Source organism: Ranitomeya variabilis, chromosome 6 (genome assembly GCF_051348905.1).
Source record: "Ranitomeya variabilis isolate aRanVar5 chromosome 6, aRanVar5.hap1, whole genome shotgun sequence".
NCBI lineage: Eukaryota > Metazoa > Chordata > Amphibia > Anura > Dendrobatidae > Ranitomeya > Ranitomeya variabilis.
Window position 1 is genome coordinate 548896536 of NC_135237.1, and position 27222 is coordinate 548923757.

The 27222-nt window shown below is 42.7% G+C and overlaps 1 protein-coding gene across 1 annotated transcript; it reads right to left on the reverse strand.

Annotated features, from left to right (window-relative positions):
- On the reverse strand, positions 1–24601 carry HHLA1 (HHLA1 neighbor of OC90). Its single transcript, XM_077271729.1, has 9 exons — positions 24467–24601; positions 23683–23742; positions 9977–10057; positions 7390–7473; positions 7214–7297; positions 5556–5639; positions 4101–4157; positions 3907–3993; positions 1–195 (listed from the first exon to the last, which is right to left on the reverse strand). The coding sequence occupies exons 1-9, from the start codon at positions 24537–24539 to the stop codon at positions 47–49; spliced, it is 759 nt and encodes a 252-aa protein (XP_077127844.1). The 5' UTR covers positions 24540–24601; the 3' UTR covers positions 1–46.
- Positions 24602–27222: the final 2621 nt, after the last annotated feature.

The window sequence follows — 27222 nt, forward strand, 5'->3', positions numbered from 1 at the left end:
AAATTTTCCTGTTCATGATAGCAAACTCATAGGATCAAGCAAAAGTTCAGCGTAGACTTCGAAAATCAGGCATTGACTGGAAACAGACATCAGAAGAGCACTTACTTCTCCGTGTCCATAGCTCTGATGGGACGTTCTTAATAAATTCTGTATTTTCAGCAGACGATATTAAGTTTGGCAGAATGGATTCTAAATCTACAAATATAAATAAAAAAAAAGCAGAATATTAAGCGACTAGTATCCACCACGTGTCTACCCTACTGCCCAAACTCCATGCTCGTAATTAGTCAAATGAGACTGGTATAGACTTCACTTTCCTGGGCAGGGTTGACAACTTGTTTTTTTATTTGTCCTGGTCAAAGTAACCAAAAACCACGGACAGTCAATATTTTTTATGGACACATTTGAAAATTTTAGCAGATCCATGTCTATAGCCCGTAATTCTGAGATGAAAAATCAGTTGCATCCATTGTCAACTGTAAAATGTTGATAATTACAGTCAAAAGAATCTTTATAAGTTTATCCTGATAAAAAAAAATTATGGATGCATCTAATTTTTTTTACAGACAGTACAAAAATGTGCCCTATTTTTACGGACTGTCCAGGAATTTCTGGATGGTTGGTAACACTGGTCATGGGTGTGCCACCAGTATATGCCTGGATAGGAAAAAAGTACCTAATGGTAGATGATAACCAAAAGCGAATATCTCAGGAGCAGGATTGTCTGTTCCTTTAAAGGAACATGATATACACTTCAAAGGGAGCTTAGATGCAGTATCCGAGAACGGTCCCTATAGAGTGCACAGGGCTGTTGTGCTCCAGCTCTGTTCAAAGTACTTCCGATGGCCAACAGACCTGAAAACACCTAATAAGTGGGATTGCAAGGTGTCGGACCCCCACATATGTGATTTTGGGGCAGCACGGTAGTTTATTGGTTAGTGCTGTCACTTTGCAGCGCTGGGGTCCTCGGTTAAAATCCCACCAAGGAAAAGATCTGCAATGAGTTTGCACGTTCTTTCCTAGTTTATGTGAGTTCCCTCCAGGTTCTCCGGTTTCCCTCCACGCTCCAAAGACATACAAATAGTTAATCTAGATTGTGAGCCCCAATGAGGACAGATTATAATGTCTTTAAGGTGCTGCGGAATGTGATAGCGATACAAAAGCAAAGCATAAAAATAATTCTAAGGGTTGGCCAACAATATCTTAGTTCTTGGCATCCCCGATGGTGTGCAGCTATAGGTACATCTCCTAAAAGGTCCAAGAGCCTTCAAGAAAAATAGAGAGACCTCCAAGACCTCCTGAAAGAAATGTCAAATCATCCTGATGCAGATTAAAGCTTTTTTTGTGCACGATGCTAGGGTGCTCCATCTTTAAAGGGAATGACAACGGATCTTGTAGGGGGTGTGATGATGGCTAAAAAAAGTTTTTTCACCTTTTCACCTAAACCATATTGCATTCTAAGACGGGTGCAATGTTTAATTAGCTCTTCAGAACGAGACATATGGCCATCAGTGCTTATGAATAAGACATGCCTGTGGACAAGGGTGTGATAGAAACCCTTGAGAATGTAATTACTAGCCGCCATGTCCATATACTTGGCCAAACAATGTACAGTGGGTACAGTAAGTATTCAGACCCCTTTACATTTTTCGCTCTTTGTTTCATTGCAGCCATTTGGTAAATTCTAAAAAGTTCATTTTTTTCTCATTAATGTACACTCTGCACCCCATCTTGACGGAACAAACAGAAATGTAGTAATTTTTGCAAATTTATTAAAAAAGAAAAACTGAAATATCACATGGTCATAAGTATTCAGCCCCTTTGCTCAGTCTTGAGTAGAAGCCCCTTTTGAGCTAGTACAGCCATGAGTCTTCTTGGGATGGATGCAACACGCTTTCACACCTGGATTTGGGGATCCTCTGCCATTCTTCCTTGTAGATCCTCTCCTGTTCCGTCAGGTTGGATGGTGAACGTTTGTGAACGGTCATTTTCAGGTCTCACCAGAGATGCTCAATTGGATTTAGGACAGGGCTCTGGCTGGGTCAGTCAGGAATGGTCACAGAGTTGTTCTGAAGCCACTCCTTTGTTATCTTAGCTGTATGCTTAGGGTCATTGTCTTGTTGGAAGGTGAACCTTCGGCCAAGTCTGAGGTCCAGAGCACTCTGGAAGATGTTTTCATCCAGGATATCTCTGTACTTGGCCACATTCATGTTTCCTTCAATGACAACCAGTCATCCTGTCCATGCAGCTGAAAAACACCCCCATAGCATGATGCTACCACCACCATGTTTCACTGTTGGGATTGTATTGGGCAGGTGATGAGCAGTGTCTGGTTTTCTGCACACATACCGCTTAGAATTATCACCAAAAAGGTCTATCTTCAGCTCATGAGACCAGAGAATCTTATTTCTCATAGTCTGGGAGTCCTTCATGTGTTTTTTCGCAAACTCTATGCGGCTTTCATTTGTCTTGTACTGAGGAGAGGCTTCCGTGGGCAACTCTGCCATAAAGGCCTGACTAGTGGAGGGCTGCAGTAATAGTTGACTTTGTGGAACTTTCTCCCATCTCCCTACTGCATCTCTGGAGCTCAGCCTCCGTGATCTTGGGGTTCTTCTTTACCACTCTCACCAAGGCTCTTCTTGCATGATTGCTCAGTTTGGCTAGATGGCCAGGTCTAGGAAGACTTCTGATAGTCAAAAAACTTCTTCCGTTTAAGGATTATGGAGGCCACTGTGCTCCTCGGAACCTTGAGTACTGCAGAAATTCTGTTGTAACCTCGGCAAGATCTGATCCTTGCCACAATCCTGTCTCTGAGCTCCTTGGCCAGTTCCTTTGGCCTCATGATTCTCATTTGGTCTGACATGCACTGTGAGCCGTGAGGTCTTATATAGACAGGTGTGCGCCTTTCCAAATCAGTTTAATTAAACACAGCTGGACTCCAATGAAGGAGTAGAACCATCTCAAGGAGGATCACAAAGAAATGGACAGGATGGGACTTAAATATGAGTGTCTGAGCAAAGGGTCAGAATACATATGACCATGGGAGATTTCAGTTTTTCTTTTTTATTAAATTTGCAAAAATTTCTACATTTCTGTTTTTTTTCAGTCAAGATGGGGTGCAGAGTGTACATTAATGAGAAAAAAAGAACTTTTTTGAATTTACCAAATGGCTGCAATGAAACAAAAAGTGAAAAATTTAAAGGGGTCTGAATACTTTCCATACTCACTGTATTCCATACCTCGTTTTTCTATAATAGGAATCAATGGAAGATATAAGCAACAGGTTTGGTGCAAATATTAATGCATAGCTAAAGGTAGAGTAGTGATGAGCGAACGTGGTGGGGTAAGGTGTTATCTGGACATGCTCGGATGTTAACCGAGGATCTTCGGCGTGCTCAAAAAATATGTTTGAGTCTTCGCGGCTGTTTGACAGCATGACACATGCAAGGATTGGTTAACAAACAGGGAATCCCTGCATGTGTTGCGCCTCTCGAACAGCCACGAGACATGCAGCGGAGTGGACTCGAACCTATTTTTTGAGCACGCCAAAGACACTAGGATAGCATCCGAGCATGCTCAGATAACACCTTATCCTAGCACGTTCGCTCATCACTAGTAAAGAGTTAAAAAGAAATCCAAATTTATCAAGGACTTCACTCGCTGTTTTTCGCTGCGTTGATGCAATTAAATGATTGACAAATAGAAGTCGATTCGAGGATACAAAGAAGACAAAACTTATTGAGATGCATGAGCAATTAGAGGCAGGGAATAGGCGAGGTCGGCTGTATTTATCAGAGCAAAATTTAATTATAAGGATTTATGAGATTGAAACGTTTCATGTTTATTTTCCTTCGCCCTCCTGGATATAATCATTTTCATTATTTATGCATAATACATATTACTTACCCAGCGTGGAGGAATTATTCTGGGGGAATGTAAGATTTACGACCGGAGGCTTCTGTGTCAAATCCCACAAGTCAGATAAATTTCTTCCTAATAAAAATAAATAAATAAATGTGATAAATAATCTAAAAAAAAATAAATAAATAAAAAAAAATCCTGGTTCTCATTTCTTGTTTCTCTAATGACATTTCATTTACCTGTTCTGCCTGTCATCACACAGAAATATATGCAGTCTGATTCATTGCTCTGGCTTACTGAAAGAAAAAGACATTCCTTAGTAATCAGGAGAAACGACCTTGTTGCTACTTTCGCGGAGGTCATATTTCCAGATTCAATCGCATTTCCTTAAAAAATGTGAAATAAGTTGCACGGAGGGAAAAGTTTTACCGCAAAATATATAACTACGATCAAGCTAATTTAAAGGGCTACGTGCAGCGTGTTATAAAGTAGATTGATATTCATCATAAATCATCTGATAAGAGCTCAGAACAAGATATAAAAGAGCGACAAACTCTCCCCTCAGACTGTCATAATCAGCTCACTAGACAGATTCTCAGTTAACTCATTCTGCAGCCAGCATTAAGGTAATGCTGCTGCAGCGCAGTATTGTGCGTCCTATCCCAGGGGATGCTGGGGAGGGGAGATAGGTAGCACTGACGGTGAAACGCTAAAGTGCGGCAGTGCAGGCTCCATCAGGTGGTGAGAGAGGTCAGACAAGCCGGGTCAGGAATAGACAGGAAACACAGTACCAGGGGAGACAGCAGTATATGTGGTCAGATACAAGCCATAGAAGTCAGAGCCAGACAGGAGCGGAGATGCCAGAGACATAAGACAGAGAAACAGGTCAGAGGACAAGCCGGGTCAGAAACCAAGGTCAAAACATGGGAAGCACACAGTAAGACGAGCAGGGAAGCAGGAATGGGAAAGCAGGGGTACTGGGTAAACGGGCAGAGGACAAGGGTGTAACGGGGTCAGACGCTCGAGCCGGGACAAGAACTATAGCTGATGCTGCCTGCAGGCAGCTGTGGACTAAAACAGCAAAACAGATCCCAAAATGAGGCAAAGAAGGTTAACACCCCGCATGACCAGACTAGGGAGAGAACAGCAAGAAACAAACCCCGGCCTGGATCATGACAATTAGGCTATGCAACCCAGCAGCTATAGTCAGCAAAATCTGTCTTTTTTTTCTGACCTCCTCTCATTCAAAAAAGTTGAATGTGTAGAAAAACAAAGCGTCTGTAAAAGACAAATTTTTAAGGAAACCCAATTGCAAAAATTAATTTTACCACCAAATACATGCTATGAAGAGATTAAAAAAAGTCACCAAACCCCTTTAAGTTATTTCTTTGGGGCAATGAAAATCATTTGCTTACAAAGATCAATTTTTTGTGCCAGCAAGGAATGGACAATGATGTGTAAAAAAATAATTGCTGAATATCTGACGGAACCCGGATGTAAAATGGCTCAAAATGTGCAATTTAGAAACTAGATTGAATTCACATCGACAGATACCTAAGGAAGAAGAGAGATGCAATTTTGTAACAGTGGCGACGTTTTTAATAATTTCGTAAACGCCGTGTTCCGAATTCCGTCACCTTACGATGAGTCCCCAGAGATTTTATATTGTGGCATTCTATAAGGACAAAACGCACCTGATACAATGGACGTGGATTTGAAGAGTTCCTTAAGAGAACTGGTGGAATTTCCAATGATATCTAATAGCAGTAGAGTGTAATCTGGAAATGAAGGCAAACAAAACCGTCGGTAGTTGGATTAAGAAAAGCAGAAACGATAAAGAACAGTTTTCATCCTTATTGCGATTTTGAATGTATTTAAATATAAAAAAGTCAAATACGAAATGATGTAATATAATAATCTATCATAATATAAAATGGTGTATATTCTCAGTTTACATATTCCTGACCAGAATAAAGACTTTCTAAGTGATTACCAAAACTCTTAGTAACTAATGTTACTATTACTATTGATTTACATACTACAGGGTATTTGCTGATTTGTTCTTTTTTATCCCAGGTTTTGCCTGTTAATAACCACAGTGTTAATGTGCACCTACACATTGCACTTATACCAGTATGTGTTCCGGCTCATTTTTTTGGTTTTGCTTTAGTTTCTTGCACTTTGAACATACAGGGATATATTGTGTATGTTGTGTATATAGCTTTCCACGGGCAGGTTTCTGATCAGTCAGATCTGGGTCTTGCTCTGTCCTATCTATTTTGAGGTCTGCGGACACATAGTGAGGTGAACTGCAAGAGTCAGTGTCCATCCCGATTGGGCACACCTTGTCGCGATGAGATGGCTTTTACGCTTGTTTAATCAAAATAGTATTAACTAAGTCCCCTATGTTATGTACATGTACTATTACTATTTACTCACATCAGGGTATTTGCTCATTTGTTTTTATCTTAGGTTTGGTCTTTTACCAAAAGAGTCTCTAAGTTCAACCTATTAAGTTTATTCAAAGTCCTAAAAATTTTCTGCAGTCTGACACGACTTTAGCATGGAAGTCAAGGACGAATATAGGTTAATTGTTGCTGTTCTCCTGAATCCAGCAATGTTTTCCTTTTGCTCCTGCTCCTCTCCATTCCTGAGATATGGCCTCCTCTTTCCGGTATACAAATATGGTATTTTTAGCCAAGTGGTGTCTTAAGAAGACACCCATGGAAAAGAGTTGATGAACATGCCCACTTCGTTAAAAAGACTAGATTTATACATAGGAAAAAGGAGGCCATATTTCAGGAACGAAGAGGAGAAGGAACAAAAGAAAAACATTGCCGGTTTCAGGAGAACAGCGGCATTCACACCAGGTAACAAACAAAATTCACATATTTATGGCAAATGACAGGTCCTCTTTAAGAACGGTTGAACGCCATGGCCATGAATCATCAAGACCAGCCAGTTGCTTGCCTGCCCACCTGGATGAGGGGGCATGGTGGAGCCATATACTCCTTATTCATAAAGACGTAAACACCTCTACATGAATCAAGAGCGTCTGATGAGTGGCGCGCGCTACTCCAGAAATCTTACTCCAGTGTGTGTTTGATTGAAGACGAGCTATGACCTCCTGGCCCAGCACCGCCCATTCCAATGGAGCTGGGAAATACTGGTGGTGTGGCAACGCCAAAAGTCATAATCTTTTCATGTAACTTTGACTTGAGTTTAAGACTTTACACACCTTTAACGACAGAATTCTGGTTTGATGAATTGGGCCTTTAACGTGCAAATTTTCCAATGCAAACTGTCCCAAAAAACTTACAAAAACAGCTTTAAGACGTAATTAGAAGCTCACCCGCCAAGTCGTTCGTCCTATTGTTCAGACAGTAACAATATCTCATGGGAAATTTGTGATAGTCCAGATATTTCAAATTGGAAACTGAAAAGAAATGAAAAATTTAGATTTATTATATGCTGATTAACATCTAGGTAGGATTTTGATTTTGAATCGAACGATTCGGTGAAACATACTATTGTAAATAAGGATTGAAACCTTATGGAAGGCAAACGAGCTGTGAGAGGTCACACTCAGGAAGGAGAAGAACTTTTGGGTGCCTGCAAAAGAAATATTGGTGAGAAGGGTAATTTTGGAAAACCTAGAATGAAACTAGGTAGACCTGGGGAACTGACTGATTAATGTGTATTACGTGTTTGGTCAACACATTCATTCAGCAAATTTTGAGAAAAAGAGGATGGGGCAGGTTGATTTTCAACATGCTTGATGATTTTATTCTCAGGGAAGATTGCCCACTGACAGATCAATCTTACAGCTCTAATACTATCACCTGAAGATCCCACCAGTAGAGCCCATTAGCTTGGACCTGCATTGACTTCCAAAGCTTTAAGGACCAAAACTCCATTAAGTTCCTCAAAAATTTCCTCCAACTCCATTTCTATGGACCATTGAAGGATGGACCTCCAATGTTGTCTTAGAAATGGGTCTTCGTCATGAGTTTAAACTGAGGTTTAAAGAGATCTTGCCAAAAAAAGGTCTGCGGGTGCTTAAGAGATACCAACAACGTAGATCTGAGTCCACTAGAAAGGAGGTGTGAAGAAAATAGCCCTACCCTAGACCACCAGAACTGTTCCATTGCCCTAAACCAGTGTTTCTCAATTTTAATAAGCCAAATTCCGAATACTCCAATAAGTTATGTCAAAGTAACCCATAGGTTACGATTCATGGGCAAACTACAAGTACCAAAGATAGGCATGACATGTCACCTATCCAAATAGGAATATTATAGGTAGCACTGACGATTTTTTGGCTCTCTACAATTTTGCACAATGGTGGCTGGCTGGACTGTTTGGTGACATGGTCACATTTTCTGAGATGAAGAAGTTTTATACCAAGTGGAGGAAATGATCCAGAAGATAAATAAACGACATTGATAAAGTTAAGAAAGACTCCTAGCCCAAGAAAATGTTGCAGGACCAGTTTGTTGCTGGACTGCAGAGAGAAGCACTATGTGGGGTCAAGCATTGATGAAAGTTTGAAGGAGGTCCTCAAGGAGGCTGCTAACTTTGTAGACCCAATCTGGAATGACTATGCAATCTACTTAGAGCAATGCAATGTATGTAGGAAACCCTAAAGAGAATTCAGGAGGAGTTACAAAAACCTGAAAATCCGGCAGCCATAATTATTAGATGGACATTATTGGAACTGACCTGAGTCTGATCACCCAGCTAGAAAGTATCCCATGAAGATGGGGAGGTGGAAATGCCTTATGAATACATTTGGCCACTGAAGGTCAGGCCTAAGAAGGGCCAACTAAGAAAGCTGTGCACATACAGTGCCAAGATTGAAGATAACCAGCTTCCAGAGCCAGGGTATGTGGCAAGAAGGCATGCCACTAAGTAACAGGGGTGATATCTGAAGTGATGAATGCAGAACATAAAGAGTTAATACACTGAGCTGCTGTGTGAGATGCTGAGTGACGACTGGGAGTGACTTAGCATCAGCATGCCCAAGTGCCATTTTTTAACAGTTTGTTCTGTGAGCTCAGAAGAAAAATCAGACAGAAATAAGAAGTCAGATAGTAAGCTAGCAAGTAAAGGGATGATTAACACTTGTTGTGTCAGTCTAGGGAGCTCTATCCGACACTGCAGTGGTTGTAGATTGGCCCAGGAGGATGATATTAGTCTTTCTGATTGAGAGAGCCACCATTACAGAGTTAAGGCAAGTATTTCCGCCACAAATAAGAGCAAAGAAGCTTATTCCACTGAGTAAAAAGTGTATGCGCCGACAATCAAAATTAGTGGGTAGTCGCCATAAAATTTTATATTGCATATAACAAGTTATGTACATATTGTAAGACAAGAGCTACTGCAGGTTACCATTGGCAAGAGTGAAAATCGTAAAAAAGCCATGACCAGCAACATAATTGTATGCTACTCTGCATAGTAAAGGAGGCAATGAGATTTTGTTAGTATGAAGGAAGTGCTGCTGAAGTGTTTGCTAGCAAATTGATGCAAGTAACGAGCAAAGTGTTGACAGTGCTAGCCTGTTACTATAAGCCAACTTTCTACCGCTCTTCAAATGTGTGTGTTCTAGTGAGTAAAATTCACTTGAAGTGTTTTTCACTATTTCTGACTGGGGAAACTACTTAGTTCACTGGGGGTCAGTGAATTCACACTATTTAAATGAGCTTCCACACACAGTCCATGGGAACCCTTACATACACTCATAAAATCATGGAAGAAATATATTACTCAGGATTGTGTATTTTACATTTAGATTTTTTTTCTAGAAGCACATTTTAGTCATTTGTATGTTGCTATGTACAGTTTGATTTTTAAGTCTCATTAAAACTGAAAATCTAACTGAAAAAGCATTTCATTTTATTTTTTATTATACTTCTGGTAAGAAGTCTGTATGACTACAGCCAGCACAATGCGTAAGTTCAATCTGATCTAAGAAACTGGTGTTAAAAGTGTTTGTTTAATATCTTAGCCAATAACTCACTGAACGGGATCCTGTACTGTATGTATCAATATGGAAGCAAGGGAAAATTACCGTACACACCTATGTCTGAGCAATGAAAATCATTTCACCGCTTACCTTTAAGGGCCATGCTGAGCATTCCATTCACTAAATCAGTAAAATTAAACTGTGAAAGATCAACAGAGGCAGCAGGGATTTCTGGGGAAAATAAAATAATGAATAATGTAAAGTAACTGTCCAGCTTTAAACACTATTCTATAGTTTACCTATGAAGACGTTATATGTACAAATTATATTAGATACATTACCTTTAACTGATCCTGATTTATTTTAAGAGCTGCACTCCCTATTCTGCTGGTGCAGTCACTGTGTACATACATTACATTACTGATCCTGAGTTACATCCTGTATTATACTCCAGAGCTGCACTCACTATTCTGCTGGTGCAGTCACTGTGTACATACATTACATTACTGATGCTGAGTTACATCCTACATTATACCCCAGAGCTGCACTCACTATTCTGCTGGTGCAGTCACTGTGTACATACATTACATTACTGATCCTGAGTTACATCCTGTATTATACCCCAGAGCTGCACTCACTATTCTGCTGGTGCAGTCACTGTGTACATGCATTACATTACTGATCCTGTACTGATCCTAAGTTACATCCTGTATTATACTCCAGAGCTGCGTTCACTATTCTGCTGGTGCAGTCACTGTGTACATACATTACATTACTGATCCTGAGTAACTTCCTGTATTATACTCCAGAGCTGCACTCACTATTCTGCTGGTGCAGTCACTGTGTACATACATTACATTACTGATCCTGTACTGATCCTAAGTTACATCCTGTATTATACTCCAGAGCTGCGCTCACTATTCTGCTGGTGCAGTCACTGTGTACATGCATTACATTACTGATCCTGTGCTAATCCTGAGTTACATCCTGTATTATACTCCAGAGCTGTGCTCACTATTCTGCTGGTGCAGTCACTGTGTACATACATTACATTACTGATCGTGAGTTACGTCCTGTATTATACTCCAGAGCTGCACTCACTAGTCTGCTGGTGCAGTCACTGTGTACAAACATTACATTACTGATCCTGAGTTACATCCTGTATTATACTCCAGAGCTGCGTTCACTATTCTGCTGGTGCAGTCACTGTGTACATACATTACATTACTGATCCTGAGTAACTTCCTGTATTATACTCCAGAGCTGCACTCACTATTCTGCTGGTGCAGTCACTGTGTACATACATTACATTACTGATCCTGTACTGATCCTAAGTTACATCCTGTATTATACTCCAGAGCTGCGCTCACTATTCTGCTGGTGCAGTCACTGTGTACATGCATTACATTACTGATCCTGTGCTAATCCTGAGTTACATCCTGTATTATACTCCAGAGCTGTGCTCACTATTCTGCTGGTGCAGTCACTGTGTACATACATTACATTACTGATCGTGAGTTACGTCCTGTATTATACTCCAGAGCTGCACTCACTAGTCTGCTGGTGCAGTCACTGTGTACAAACATTACATTACTGATCCTGAGTTACATCCTGTATTATACTCCGGAGCTGCACTCACTATTCTGCTGGTGCAGTCACTGTGTACATACATTACATTACTGATCCTGAGTTACGTCCTGTATTATACTCCAGAGCTGCACTCACTAGTCTGCTGGTGCAGTCACTGTGTACATACATTACATTACTGATCCTGAGTTACGTCCTGTATTATACTCCAGAGCTGCACTCACTAGTCTGCTGGTGCAGTCACTGTGTACATACATTACATTACTGATCCTGAGTTACATCCTGTATTATACTCCAGAGCTGCATTCACTATCCTGCTGGTGCAGTCACTGTGTACATACATTACATTACTGATCCTAGGTTACATCCTGTATTATACCCCAGAGCTGCACTCACTATTCTGCTGGTGCAGTCACCGTGTACATACATTACATTACTGATCCTAGGTTACATCCTGTATTATACCCCAGAGCTGCACTCACTATTCTGCTGGTGCAGTCACCGTGTACATACATTACATTACTGATCCTGAGCTACATCCTGTATTATACCCCAGAGCTGCACTCACTATTCTGCTGGTGCAGTCACTGTGTACATACATTACATTACTGATCCTGAGTTACATCCTGTATTATACTCCAGAGCTGCACTCACTATTCTGCTGGTGCAGTCACTGTGTACATACATTACATTACTGATCCTGAGTTACATCCTGTATTATACCCCAGAGCTGCACTCACTATTCTGCTGGTGTAGTCACTGTGTACATGCATTACATTACTGATCCTCTACTGATCCTGAGTTACATCCTGTATTATACTCCAGAGCTGCACTCACTATTCCGCTGGTGGAGTCACTGTGTACATACATTACATTACTGATCCTGAGCTACATCCTGTATTATACCCTAAGCTGCACTCACTATTCTGCTGGTGCAGTCACTGTGTACATACATTACATTACTGATCCTAGGTTACATCCTGTATTATACCCCAGAGCTGCACTCACTATTCTGCTGGTGAAGTCACTGTGTACATACATTACATTACTGATCCTGAGTTACCTCCTGTATTATACCCCAGAGCTGCACTCACTATTCTGCTGGGGCAGTCACTGTGTACATACATTACATTACTGATCGTGAACTGATCCTGAGTTACTGTTGTGAATTTGCTTTTTGGCTCCCTCTAGTGGTTACTAGTTATTTGACTCTGGGTTTTTCTGTCATCCCTTGTATTCTCACCTGGGTCGTTAGTTCAGGGGTGTTGCTATATAAGCTCCCTGGACCTTCAGTTCAATGCCTGGCAACGTAGTAATCAGAGCTAATCTGCTGTGCTCTTGTCTACTGATCCTGGTTCCTGCTAGATCAAGCTAAGTCTGCTTCTTTGCTTTTTTGCTATTTGTTTTGATTGCATTTTTGTCCAGCTTGTCCGAAACTGTTCTTGACTTTGCTGGAAGCTCTAGGGGGCTGGCGTTCTCCCCCCGGACCGTTAGTCGGTTCGGGGGTTCTTGAATTTCCAGCGTGGATTTTGTTAGGGTTTTTGTTGACCATATAAGTTATCTTTCTATATTCTGCTATTAGTGAAGCGGGCCTCTCTTTGCTAATCCTAGTTCATTTCTGTGTTTGTCATTTCCTCTTACCTCACCGTTATTATTTGTGGGGGGCTTGTATCCAACTTTGGGGTCCCTTTCTCTGGAGGCAAGAGAGGTCTTTGTTTTCCTCTTCTAGGGGTAGTTAGATTCTCCGGCTGGCGCGAGTCATCTAGCGATCAACGTAGGCATGATCCCCGGCTACTTCTAGTGTTGGCGTTAGGATTAGATATATGGTCAATCCAGTTACCACTGCCCTATGAGCTGGATTTTTGTATTTTGCAGACTTACTAGTGCCTCTGAGACCCTCGCCATTGGGGTCATAACAGTTTGCCAGGCCAGTATTAAATGTTTAATGCATTGCAGAAGTGGGATTATAAGAAAGAAAGTTCTGAGTTTTTTTTTTTCCTCTCTCATTTTTTTTTTTCTTTTCCCCTTTACCTTTGAGTGGCTTAAGCTTGCTGCAGACATGAATGTCCAGACCCTGATTACAAGTGTGGACCAGCTTGCTGCTCGTGTGCAGGGCATACAAGATTATGTTACCAGAAATCCTAGGTCAGAACCTAAGATACCGATTCCTGAACTGTTTTCCGGAGACCGATTTAAGTTTAGGAATTTCAGGAATAATAGTAAAATTGTTATTTCGTTCTTACGGGGTGACCCTCAAGATTGGGCTTTTTCGTTGGCGCCAGGAGATCCGGCATTGGCTGATATTGATGCGCTTTTTCTGGCGCTCGGTTTACTTTATGAGGAACCCAATCTTGAGATTCAGGCAGAAAAAGCCTTGCTGGCTATGTCTCAGGGCCAGGACGAGGCTGAAGTGTATTGCCAAAAATTTCGGAAATGGTCCGTGCTGACACATTGGAACGAGTGTGCACTGGCCGCAAATTTTAGAAATGGCCTTTCTGAAGCCACTAAGAATGTGATGGTGGGTTTTCCCATTCCCACAGGTCTGAATGATACCATGGCCCTGGCTATTCAAATTGACCGGCGGTTGCGGGAGCGCAAAACCGCAAATTCCCTCATGTTGTTGTCTGAACAGACACCTGATTTAATGCAATGTGATAGAATCCTGACTAGAAATGAGCGGAAAATTCATAGACGCCGGAATGGCTTATGCTATTACTGTGGTGATTCTGCACATGTTATCTCAGCATGCTCTAAACGTATAACTAAGGTTGTTAGTCCTGTCACCGTCGGTAATTTGCAACCTAAATTTATTCTGTCTGTAACTTTGATTTGCTCACTGTCGTCTTATCCTGTTATGGCGTTTGTAGATTCAGGTGCTGCCCTGAGTCTTATGGATCTGTCATTTGCTAAGCGCTGTGGTTTTATTCTTGAACCATTGGAAAATCCTATCCCTCTTAGGGGTATTGATGCTACGCCATTGGCAGAAAATAAGCCACAGTTTTGGACACAGGTTACCATGTGCATGACTCCTGAACACCGCGAGGAGATACGTTTTCTTGTTCTACATAAAATGCATGATTTGGTTGTTTTGGGTCTGCCATGGTTGCAGACCCATAATCCGGTCTTGGACTGGAAGGCTATGTCTGTGTCAAGTTGGGGCTGTCGTGGTATTCATGGGGATTCCCTGCCCGTGTCTATTGCTTCTTCTACGCCTTCGGAAGTTCCGGAGTATTTGTCTGATTATCAGGATGTCTTTAGCGAGTCCAGGTCCAGTGCATTGCCTCCCCATAGGGAATGTGACTGTGCAATAGATTTGATTCCAGGCAGTAAGTTTCCTAAGGGAAGACTGTTTAATCTGTCGGTACCTGAACATACCGCTATGCGTTCATATATCAAGGAGTCTCTGGAGAAAGGACATATCCGTCCGTCTTCTTCCCCTCTTGGTGCGGGATTCTTTTTTGTGGCAAAAAAGGACGGATCTTTGAGGCCTTGTATTGACTATCGGCTTTTGAATAAGATCACTGTCAAATTTCAGTATCCTTTGCCGCTGTTGTCAGATTTGTTTGCCCGGATTAAAGGTGCCAAGTGGTTCACCAAGATAGACCTTCGTGGTGCGTATAACCTTGTGCGCATTAAGCAAGGAGATGAATGGAAAACCGCATTCAATACGCCCGAAGGTCATTTTGAGTACTTGGTGATGCCTTTTGGGCTCTCTAATGCGCCTTCAGTTTTTCAGTCCTTTATGCATGACATTTTCCGGAAGTATCTGGATAGATTTTTGATCGTTTATCTGGATGATATTCTGTTTTTTTCTGATAATTGGGACTCGCATGTGGAGCAGGTCAGGATGGTCTTTAAGATTTTGCGTGAAAATTCTTTGTTTGTCAAGGGCTCAAAGTGTCTCTTTGGTGTACAGAAGGTTCCCTTTTTGGGGTTCATTTTTTCCCCTTCTGCTGTGGAGATGGACCCAGTCAAGGTCCGAGCTATTCTTGATTGGACTCAACCCTCGTCAGTTAAGAGTCTTCAGAAGTTCTTGGGTTTCGCTAACTTCTACCGTCGTTTTATCGCTAATTTTTCTAGCATTGTGAAACCTTTGACGGATATGACCAAGAAGGGCTCCGATGTAGCTAACTGGGCTCCTGCTGCCGTGGAGGCTTTCCAGGAGTTGAAACGCCGGTTTACTTCGGCGCCTGTTTTGTGCCAGCCTGATGTCTCACTTCCCTTTCAGGTTGAGGTGGATGCTTCAGAGATTGGAGCAGGGGCCGTTTTGTCGCAGAGAGGCCCTGGTTGTTCTGTTATGAGACCTTGTGCCTTTTTCTCTAGGAAGTTTTCGCCTGCTAAGCGAAATAATGATGTGGGCAATCGGGAGTTGTTGGCCATGAAATGGGCATTTGAAGAGTGGCGTCATTGGCTCGAGGGTGCTAAGCATCGTGTGGTGGTCTTGACTGATCACAAAAATCTGATGTATCTCGAGTCTGCTAAACGCCTGAATCCTAGACAGGCCCGCTGGTCATTGTTTTTCTCCCGTTTTGACTTTGTGGTCTCGTATTTACCAGGTTCTAAGAATGTGAAGGCCGATGCTCTCTCTAGGAGCTTTGTGCCTGATGCTCCTGGAGTCGCTGAACCTGTTGGCATTCTTAAGGAGGGAGTTATCTTGTCTGCTATTTCTCCTGATCTGCGACGTGTGTTGCAGAGATTTCAGGCTGGTAAGCCTGATTCTTGTCCACCTGACAGATTGTTTGTGCCTGATAAGTGGACCAGCAGAGTCATTTCCGAGATTCATTCCTCAGTGTTGGCAGGGCACCCGGGAATTTTCGGCACCAGAGATCTGGTGGCCAGATCCTTTTGGTGGCCTTCCTTGTCAAGGGATGTACAGTCATTTGTGCAGTCCTGTGGGACTTGTGCTCGAGCTAAGCCTTGCTGTTCTCGTGCCAGCGGGTTGCTCTTGCCTTTGCCTGTCCCGAAGAGACCTTGGACACACATCTCCATGGATTTCATTTCTGATCTTCCGGTGTCTCAGGGCATGTCTGTTATCTGGGTGATATGTGATCGCTTCTCCAAGATGGTCCATTTGGTTCCTTTGCCTAAGCTGCCTTCTTCTTCCGATCTGGTCCCTGTGTTTTTTCAGAACGTGGTTCGTTTACACGGCATCCCTGAGAATATTGTGTCAGACAGAGGATCCCAGTTCGTCTCCAGATTCTGGCGATCCTTTTGTGGTAGGATGGGCATTGATTTGTCATTTTCATCCGCTTTTCATCCACAAACTAATGGACAGACGGAGCGAACTAATCAGACTCTGGAGGCTTATTTGAGGTGTTTTGTTTCTGCTGATCAGGACGATTGGGTGACTTTCTTGCCGTTGGCTGAGTTTGCCCTTAATAATCGGGCTAGTTCCGCTACCTTGGTTTCGCCATTTTTCTGCAACTCTGGTTTCCATCCTCGTTTTTCCTCGGGTCATGTGGAGCCTTCCGACTGTCCTGGGGTGGATTCTGTGGTGGATAGGTTGCAGCGGATCTGGAATCATGTGGTGGACAACTTGAAGTTGTCACAGGAGAAGGCTCAGCGTTTTGCCAACCGCCGCCGCGGTGTGGGTCCCCGACTTCGGGTTGGGGATTTGGTGTGGGTTTCTTCTCGCTTTGTTCCTTTGAAGGTCTCCTCTCCCAAATTTAAACCTCGCTTCATTGGTCCTTACAAGATATTGGAAATCCTTAATCCTGTGTCCTTTCGCCTGGATCTTCCTGTGTCATTTGCCATTCACAACGTGTTTCATAGATCCTTGTTGCGGCGGTACGTTGTGCCTGTGGTTCCTTCTGCTGAGCCTCCTGCTCCGGTGTTGGTTGAGGGCGAGTTGGAGTACGTGGTGGAAAAGATCTTGGATTCTCGTCTCTCCAGGCGGAGGCTTCAGTACCTGGTCAAGTGGAAGGGATATGGTCAGGAGGATAATTCCTGGGTGGTCGCCTCTGATGTACATGCGGCCGATTTGGTTCGTGCCTTTCACGCCGCTCATCCTGATCGCCCTGGTGGTCTTGGTGAGGGTTCGGTGACCCCTCACTAAGGGGGGGGTACTGTTGTGAATTTGCTTTTTGGCTCCCTCTAGTGGTTACTAGTTATTTGACTCTGGGTTTTTCTGTCATCCCTTGTATTCTCACCTGGGTCGTTAGTTCAGGGGTGTTGCTATATAAGCTCCCTGGACCTTCAGTTCAATGCCTGGCAACGTAGTAATCAGAGCTAATCTGCTGTGCTCTTGTCTACTGATCCTGGTTCCTGCTAGATCAAGCTAAGTCTGCTTCTTTGCTTTTTTGCTATTTGTTTTGATTGCATTTTTGTCCAGCTTGTCCGAAACTGTTCCTGACTTTGCTGGAAGCTCTAGGGGGCTGGCGTTCTCCCCCCGGACCGTTAGTCGGTTCGAGGGTTCTTGAATTTCCAGCGTGGATTTTGTTAGGGTTTTTGTTGACCATATAAGTTATCTTTCTATATTCTGCTATTAGTGAAGCGGGCCTCTCTTTGCTAATCCTAGTTCATTTCTGTGTTTGTCATTTCCTCTTACCTCACCGTTATTATTTGTGGGGGGCTTGTATCCAACTTTGGGGTCCCTTTCTCTGGAGGCAAGAGAGGTCTTTGTTTTCCTCTTCTAGGGGTAGTTAGATTCTCCGGCTGGCGCGAGTCATCTAGCGATCAACGTATGCATGATCCCCGGCTACTTCTAGTGTTGGCGTTAGGATTAGATATATGGTCAATCCAGTTACCACTGCCCTATGAGCTGGATTTTTGTATTTTGCAGACTTACTAGTGCCTCTGAGACCCTCGCCATTGGGGTCATAACAGTTACATCCTGTATCAGGGGCGGCGTTAGGGGCAGGCAGACCAGGCAGCTGCCTGTGGCCCCCGCTCCTCCAGGGGCCCCCAGCTAGCGGCAAGTCAGGCAGCCGCTATGGGGCCCCTGTGAGGCTGGGGGGCCCGCCTGCCACCAGCGCTGACTCGCCCGCCGCAATGAACTATACCGGCGTCTGCCGGTACAGTTCAAAGCAATGATGGAGGAGAGAGCGTCACCTGACGCACCCTCTCCCATCATTCCCCGCTCTGCCTCTGACACAGCGGGTGCGCGTCATCACGTACTCACTGTGTGCTAGGCAGCATGGCGGCAGCTGCCGACACAGGAGCAGGGAGCAGCGCGGGCTCGGGGAGAAGTAAGGAGCTTGTGTTTTTTTTGTTTTTTTTACTGGACTGTGCCATTCTAGGGAGGAGAGAGGCGGGGAGGGAAGGGGGGATGTGAGCTGTTCTGTATACTACTGTGGACAGTGCTCTATACTACTGTGGGCTGTGCTGTATACTACTGTGTGGGCTGTGCTGTATACTACTGTGGGCTGTGCTGTATACTACTGTGGGCAGTGCTGTATACTACTGTGGGCAGTGCTGTATACTACTGTGGGCAGTGTTGTATACTACTGTGGGCAGTGTTGTATACTACTGTGGGCTGTGCTGTATACTACTGTGGACAGTGCTGTATACTACTGTGGGCAGTGCTGTATACTACTGTGGGCTGTGCTGTATACTACTGTGGGCTGTGCTGTATACTACTGTGGGCAGTGCTGTATACTACTGTGGGCAGTGCTGTATACTACTGTGGGCAGTGCTGTATACTACTCTGTGGGCTGTGCTATACACTACTGTGTGGGCTGTGCTACACACTACTATGTTGGCAGTGCTGTACACTACTGTGCGGGCTGTGCTATACACTACTGTGTGGGCTGTGCTATACACTACTGTGTGGGCAGTGCTGTACACTACTGTGTGGGCAGTGCTATATACTACTCTGTGGGCAGTGCTGTATACTACTGTGTGGGCAGTGCTGTATACTACTGTGTGGGCTGTGCTGTATACTACTGTGTGGGCAGTGCTTTATACTACTGTGTGGGCTGTTCTATATACTACTGTGTGGGCTGTGCTATATACTACTGTCTGGGCTGTGCTATATACTAAGTGGCTGTGCTATATACTACTATGTGGGCTGTGCTATATACTACTATGTGGGCTGTGCTATATACTATGGGGGTATATTATATTCTATGGGGGAGGCTGTATTGTATACTATGTGGCTGTGTTATATATTTGGGGGGTACATTATACATTATATTCTATGGAGGAGGCTGTGTTATATACTATGGGGGGCTGCATTATATTCTGTGGGGGGCTTTATTAGATTTTATGAGGGATGATTGCATCATACCCTTTGATGGGGCTACATTATAGTCTATGGGGAGGTGGGCTGTATTATATCCTGTTCGGGGCTACATTATATTCTATGGGGGGCTGTATTATATTTATATTCTATGAGGGGTGATTGCATCATACTCTATGAGGGGGCTACATTATACTATATGGGGGGGCTACATTATATTCTATGGGGAGGCTACATTATACTCTGTGGGGGGTTACATTATACTCTGGGGTGGCTGCATTATACTCTGGGGTGGCTGCATTATACTCTGGGGTGGCTGCATTATACTATATGTGGGCTGAATTATACTGTATCGTGGACTATGGGAAATACATTATACTATATGAAGAACTATGGGGTGCATTATACTATGGGAAGTGAATTGTACTACATGGATGACTATGGCGTGCATTATACTATATGGAGCACTGTGAGAGTGTATTATGCTATATGGAGGACTGAGGAGTATATTTTAATATATGGAGGACTATGAGGAGTGTATTATACTATATGGAGGACTATGCGGCACATTATAATATATGGAGGACTATGGGGTGTATTATACTAAACAAGCAAAATGCTGCATATTCATTGGGTGATTGGATTGTTTATGCCGGAATAAAAATCCTTGTTCTCAGCAGCACATCGCCGGTATAAACTGTATATGTGCTGTTGATAACGTGATACTGTATGGTGATCTGTTAGCGATCTATTAGTGATCGTTCTGTCCCCTTCATTCTTTGTCAGATGGTGGAAAGAGGTCGGGAAACAAGCGTCCAACGACTTCAGTATTGTCGATCACACTTGTTTAGCGGCCTGAGATCAGCGCATGGAAATACAGCAGAAATGCTTCTGTATGATGTGCAATATGTTAGCATTTGGGGCCCCATTTTAAACTTTGCCTAGGGCCCCACTTTGCCTAAAACCGGCCCTGTCCTGTATTATACCCCAGAGCTGCACTCACTATTCTGCTGGTGCAGTAACTGTGTACATACATTACTTACAGTGGGGGAAATAAGTATTTGATCCGTTGCTGATTTTGTAAGTTTGCCCACTGACAAAGGCATGAATAGTCTATATTTTTAAGGGAAGGTTAATTCTAACATTTAGAGATAGAATATCAAAAATAAAATCCATCATAATCCATTTACTATTGGTCAGTAAAAATGTTATTGCATTTAAATGGAAAGGCCCTGATATCCCTTCTTTGAAAGATGTAATTGATAGAATGAATTTACACAAGTCTTTCGAATTTAAATTAGCACAGATCAATTCCTGTCCAGATAAAAAATTTTTTAAATGGAATAGATGGTTGGGAATGTTTCCTTAATTGTTTCTGTAATTTTCTAAGATTTTACGTTAAGGTTGGAAATTTTGATATTTTGGATTTAATGTATTAAAAGTTTCCTCTCTTTCTTCCCCTTCTTCTCCTCCCACCTTTTGTCACACTCGTCCCATCCAATTCTTTCTTATATTCCCTGTTTGTTATATAGAAAAATGTTAATAAAATTTCTTTGAAAAATAAAAAAAAATCCAGAAAATTGCGTCATATATATTATATAAATGTATTTGCATTTTGCAGCGAGAAATAAGTATTTCATCCCCTACGAACCATTAAGAGTTCTGGCTCCTACAGACCAGTTAGACGATCCTAATCAACTCGTTACCTGCATTAGAGACAGCTGTCTTACATAGTCACCTTTGTAAAAGACTCCTGTCCACAGACTCAATTAATCAGTCAGACTCTAACCTCTACAACATGGGCAAGACCAAAGAGCTTTATAAGGATGTCAGGGACAAGAAGCGCGTGATGGTGTCTCCGCGGCTTTTCCACATGCATTTGCATGTTTCCCTTTAAGAATGGGGGCAGTGTTCTGAATCACTGCGTTGAGAAATACGTGGTGGTGTATCCGCGGTGTTTGATGTTTCGATCTCCCCGAGGTCATTCATCCTTATGTTTATAGGGACAAGATCATAGACCTGGACAAAGCTGGAATGGGCCAAAACCATAAGTAAGACGGTGGGTGAGAAGGAGACAACTGTTGGTGCAATAGTAAGAAAATGGAAGAAATACAAAATGACTGTCAATCGACGTTAGTCTGGGGCACCATGCAAAATCTCACCTCGAGGGTATCCTTGATCATGAGGAAGGTGAGAGATCAGCCTAAAACTACATGGGGGGAACTTGTTAATGATCTCAAGGCAGCTGGGACCACAGTCATCAAAAAACCATTGGTAACACATTATGCCATAAAGGTTTAAAATCCTGCAGTGCCCACAAGGTCCCCCTGCTCAGGAAGGCACATGTGCAGGCCCATCTGAAGTTTGCCAATGAACACCTGGACGATTCTGTGAGTGATTGGGAGAAGGTGCTGTGGTCGGATGAGGCAAAAATTGAGCTCTTTGGCATCAACTCAACTCACCGTGTTTGGAGGAAGAGAAATGTTGCCTATGACCCAAAGAACACCATCCCTACTGTCAAGCATGGAGGTAGAAACATTACGTTTTGGGGGTGTTTCTCTGCTAAGGGCACAGGACTACTTCACTGCATCAATGGGAGAATGGATGGAGCCATGTACCGTAAAATCCTGAGTGACAACCTCCTTTCGTCCACCAGGACATTAAAGATGAGTGGTGGCTGGGTCTTCCAGCAAGACAATTACCCAAAACATACAGCCAAGGCAACAAAGGAGTTGCTTAAAAAGAAGCACATTAAGGTCATGGAGTGGCCTGGCTAGTGTCCAGACCTTAATCCCATAGAAAACTTATGGAGGGAGTTGAAGCTCCGATTTGCCAAGCGACAGCCTCAAAATCTTAATGATTTAGAGATGATTTGCAAAGAGGAGTGGAGCAAAATTCCTCCTGACTTGTGCGCAAACCTCATCATCAACTACAAAAAAGTCTGACTGCTGCAGTTGCCAACAAGGGTTTTACAACCAAGTATTAAGTCTTGTTTGCCAGAGAGATCAAATACTTATTTCTCACTGCAAAATGCAAATAAATGTATATAAGTTATACAATGTGATTTTCTGGATTTTATTTTTGATATTCTGTCTCTCAATGTTAAAATTAACCTCCCCTTAAAATTATAAACTGTTCATGTCTTTGTCATTGGGCAAACGTACAAAATCAGCGAGGGATCAAATACTTATTTCCCCCACTGTATCCCTTCTAAGTTTTGGCCTGAGGAGACCAAGAGAAACACTGTGAGATGGGCTCATAGGAGGAAGATACTGTGTATTCTTTGAGCTCATGACGTCCCTAACACGCATCCCCCTATTGGCTTATTATATTTCAATAAACCTTCATATTGTATGAGGGTCAGAGCATGAAAGAACTGGGGGCGGCCCTATAAGAAATGTAATATATGCGCACAATGCACTTAGATGGGTCTAATTTTGTGATCTTGTATTCTAGCACTGAGGCAACCCAAATCACTCCCAGTGATGGAGAAAGTGGTCGGGTGGTTCTCTAATAACCAGATGACCTCCTCATGGCGAAACCCTCCTCTAGTTGTACTCAATTAGCAGCTTTTCCCCAGGGGTCTCCTGTGCTGGAAAACTTACAGTATATAAACATTAAATATATGTCGTTATGTTTCTAAAAGGGATCACCTGGATTAGAGAACATAGATGTAAACACCTTTTCAAGAAAAGCTGAGTGAATAAAGGTAAGGTTCCCATTCATGACGCTGATCTATGAATCATGGCACAGAAAGGGTAACAAAAGCTTGTCTTTCACTCCTTGGATTTGGCACATCTGTGCATTACGACTACCGTCCTGATTTCAATGGGCATGTAATACCTTATTTATCCTGTGGAGGCACTGCAGGGGGAGTAAACATTTCCTCCCACACAGTGTACATCTGATCCGTAAGGGGTTCCAGCAGCAGGACACCCTTTGATCATCTTACCACCAGGAAAACCTTAGCACAGAACAAATAATAAAAACATTTTGAAAAACAGAATGATGCAATATATAAGTAACGGACTATTTGAAACAAGAAACAGTTAACCATCTGGAATAAACATTATAAAGATAAAGATGTCACCTGTTGTGCCCAGGACAGCTAATCGCTTCTCCCTCTGCTTGGCCTCCATTGCACTTGGGCCTATGTAAGAGAAATCATAGAAAAAGCTCAAAAAGACCTAAACGACACCACTGAAGAACTACAAAAACAAGCAGAGCAGATGATGATCACAAAGATAAAATTAAAGGGGTATTCCCATCTTATGAAGTCTTTGTCTGATCTCCACCCATTGACCCTAAGAACCTCTAAATTTGGAAACGCACTTATTGTGAATGCACATTGCCCTTTTAAAGAGGACAGGCTACTATGTTAAAACTGGCCAGTTTTGGCTCTTTATTCCCACTGCTCCCCTCAGTAAGCTGTTTTCTTTTTATCCGCAGTAAAGTTCCCGAGATATCGGCCTTTTTTTTTGGTGCCATTTTTATGGCCTGTACAAAGTGGCATGGCTCAAAGGAATCCTCTGCAGAGCAGCCTAAAGACACACCCCAGAGGATCCTGTGAGAAATACCCCATTGTAAAGACTATAAGGATGAGAAATTTAAAAAAAAGCCCCATAAGACTGGACCCTATGGCAGATACCAAAGGGAGCAGCGGGAATAAAATAAGAGCAGACACCGGTCACTTTTCACCTGGCGACAGGCTCTCTTTAAAGGGGCGAAATCAAATTATCACCTATAGACAGTATACACCTATACACAACGCATATCCATGAGAGTTTTTCAGACAACATATCTTAGACTCATAGAACAGCGCATACAATATAAATAATGTGCGCAACAACGTCACAATAATATTAGTCACTCACCGGTGTAGTGAAAAAGCAGAAAACACATCACAGATAAGACCATACTCAAAGAAATGTGCTCCGGCCATGGCATAGTGGATCATCGGTTACACGTGGATCACTGTGTACAAAGTATTTATCGAAATATTAATTCATTCTGGAAATATAAGGATAGGGGAATAGTTTTTGATTGGTGGGGGGTCCGACCAACTAAACCGAGAACCCAGCTCCGAGATGCTCTATCAGAATGGAGTGAAAGTTTGGCCCTTTAAACAATAAATTTCTTCCTACATGAAACCATCACTAGAGGGCGCTTAGGAGCAGACGGCGTACATTTTATAACCTGAACTTTACAATTAAACTGTATGCAGTTTTTAGTTTCATCAACAGATAGAACCAGGATTGGCGTGTGCCATAAATTATTACTTGTCACGCTAGTTTTCTGCTGTTTTGTCTTTTAATAAATTCTCCATATCGTATATCGTATAAGTGTTACGCCGTAATAATCAAAAACCAAACAAATGTACAGTACAGACCAAAAGTTTGGACACACCTTCTCAATTAAAGATTTTTCTGTATTTTCATGACTATGAAAATTACAAATTCACACTGAAGGCATCAAAACTATGAATTAACACATGTGGAATTATATACTTAACAAAAAAGTGTGAAACAACTGAAATTATGTCTTACTAGATGGTGGCCCGATTCTAACGCATCGGGTATTCTAGAATATGCATGTCCACTGTTATGAACTATACTTTTTGGCTCCCTCTTGTTGTCACTAGCGGTATGGCTCTTGGATACTCTTTCCCCAGGTTGGTAGTCACCTGGTTTGTTAAGACTCTGGGTGTTTCTATTTAAACTTCCTGGAGTCTTAGTCCATTGCCTGGCATCCATGTAATCAGTCCTTGTCTGGTTGCTCTTGTCTACTGGTCCTGATTTTTGCAACATAAGCTAAGTCCTGCTTTCTTGTTTTTTTTGTTATTTGTATTATTCTGTTTTTTGTCCAGCTTGTTCATAATGTGATTCCTGATTTTGCTGGAAGCTCTAAGGGGGCTGATATTCTCCCCCCATACCGTTAGTCGGTACGGGGGTTCTTGGATATTCAGCGTGGATATTTTTGTAGGGTTTTTCGCTGACCACATAAGTCCGCTTTCTATATTTCTGCTATTATTTAGTGGGCCTCTCTTTGCTGAATCTAGTTCATACTTACGTTTGTCCTTTCCTCTTACCTCACCGTTATTATTTGTTGGGGGCCTGTATCTACTTTGGGGTACCTTTCTCTGGAGGCAAGTGAGGTCTGTATTTTCTCTGAAAGGGTTAGTTAGATCTCCGGCTGGCGCGAGACGTCTAGAACCAACGTAGGTACGTTCCCCGGCTGCTATTAGTTGTGGGCTAGGATCAGGTATGTGGTCAGCTCAGTTACCACCTCCCTAAGAGCTAGTTTTTATGTTTGCAGACTTTGCTGAAGATACCGAGATCCTCTGCCATTAGGATCACAACAGTATGCCAGGCCAGTGAATAGTTAATGCATTGCAGAAGTGGGATTAAAAGAAAAGAAGTTCTGAGTTTTTTTTTTTTTCTTCCTTCCCCTTTATCTCTGAATGGCTTGAAACTCTGCTGCAGACATGAATGTGCAAACTCTGATTACTAGTGTGGATCAGCTTGCTGCTCGTGTGCAGGGCATTCAGGATTTTGTTACTAGCAGTCCTATGTCAGAACCTAAGATTCCTATTCCTGAGCTGTTCTCTGGAGATCGATTTAAATTTAGGAATTTTAGGAATAATTGTAAATTGTTTCTATCGTTGAGACCTCGTTCGTCTGGAGACTCAGCTCAGCAAGTTAAAATTGTTATCTCCTTCTTGCGGGGCGACCCTCAGGATTGGGCTTTCTCATTGGCGCCAGGAGATCCGGCATTGGCGAATATTGATGCGTTTTTTCTGGCGCTCGGATTGCTTTATGAGGAGCCCAATCTTGAAATTCAGGCAGAGAAGGCTTTGCTGGCTATTTCTCAGGGCCAGGATGAAGCCGAAGTGTATTGCCAAAAATTTCGGAAATGGTCCGTGCTTACTCAGTGGAATGAGTGTGCTCTGGCCGCAAATTTCAGAAATGGCCTTTCTGAAACCATTAAGAATGTGATGGTGGGCTTTCCCATTCCTACAAGTCTGAATGATTCTATGACGCTGGCCATTCAGATTGATCGGCGTTTGCGGGAGCGCAAATCCGCTAATCCTTTGGCGGTGTTGTCTGAACAGACGCCTGATTTAATGCAATGTGATAGAATTCAGACTAGAACTGAATGGCAAAATCATAGACGTCAGAATGAGTTGTGTTTTTACTGTGGTGATTCTACATATGTTATATCAGCATGCTCTAAATGCCTAACAAAGTTTGTTAGTCCTGTCGCCATTGGTAACTTGCAGCCTAAATTTATTTTGTCTGTGACTTTAATTTGCTCATTGTCTTCCTACCCTGTTATGGCGTTTGTGGATTCAGGCGCTGCCCTGAGTCTTATGGACTTGTCGTTTGCCAGGCGCTGTGGTTTTGTCCTGGAGCCTTTGGAAAATCCTATTCCTCTTAGAGGAATTGATGCTACGCCATTGGCGGAGAATAAACCACAGTATTGGACACAAGTGACCATGTGTATGACTCCTGAACATCGGGAGGTGATTCGTTTTCTTGTTCTGCATAAGATGCATGATTTGGTCGTTTTGGGTCTGCCATGGTTACAGGCCCATAATCCAGTTTTGGATTGGAGGGCTATGTCTGTGTCA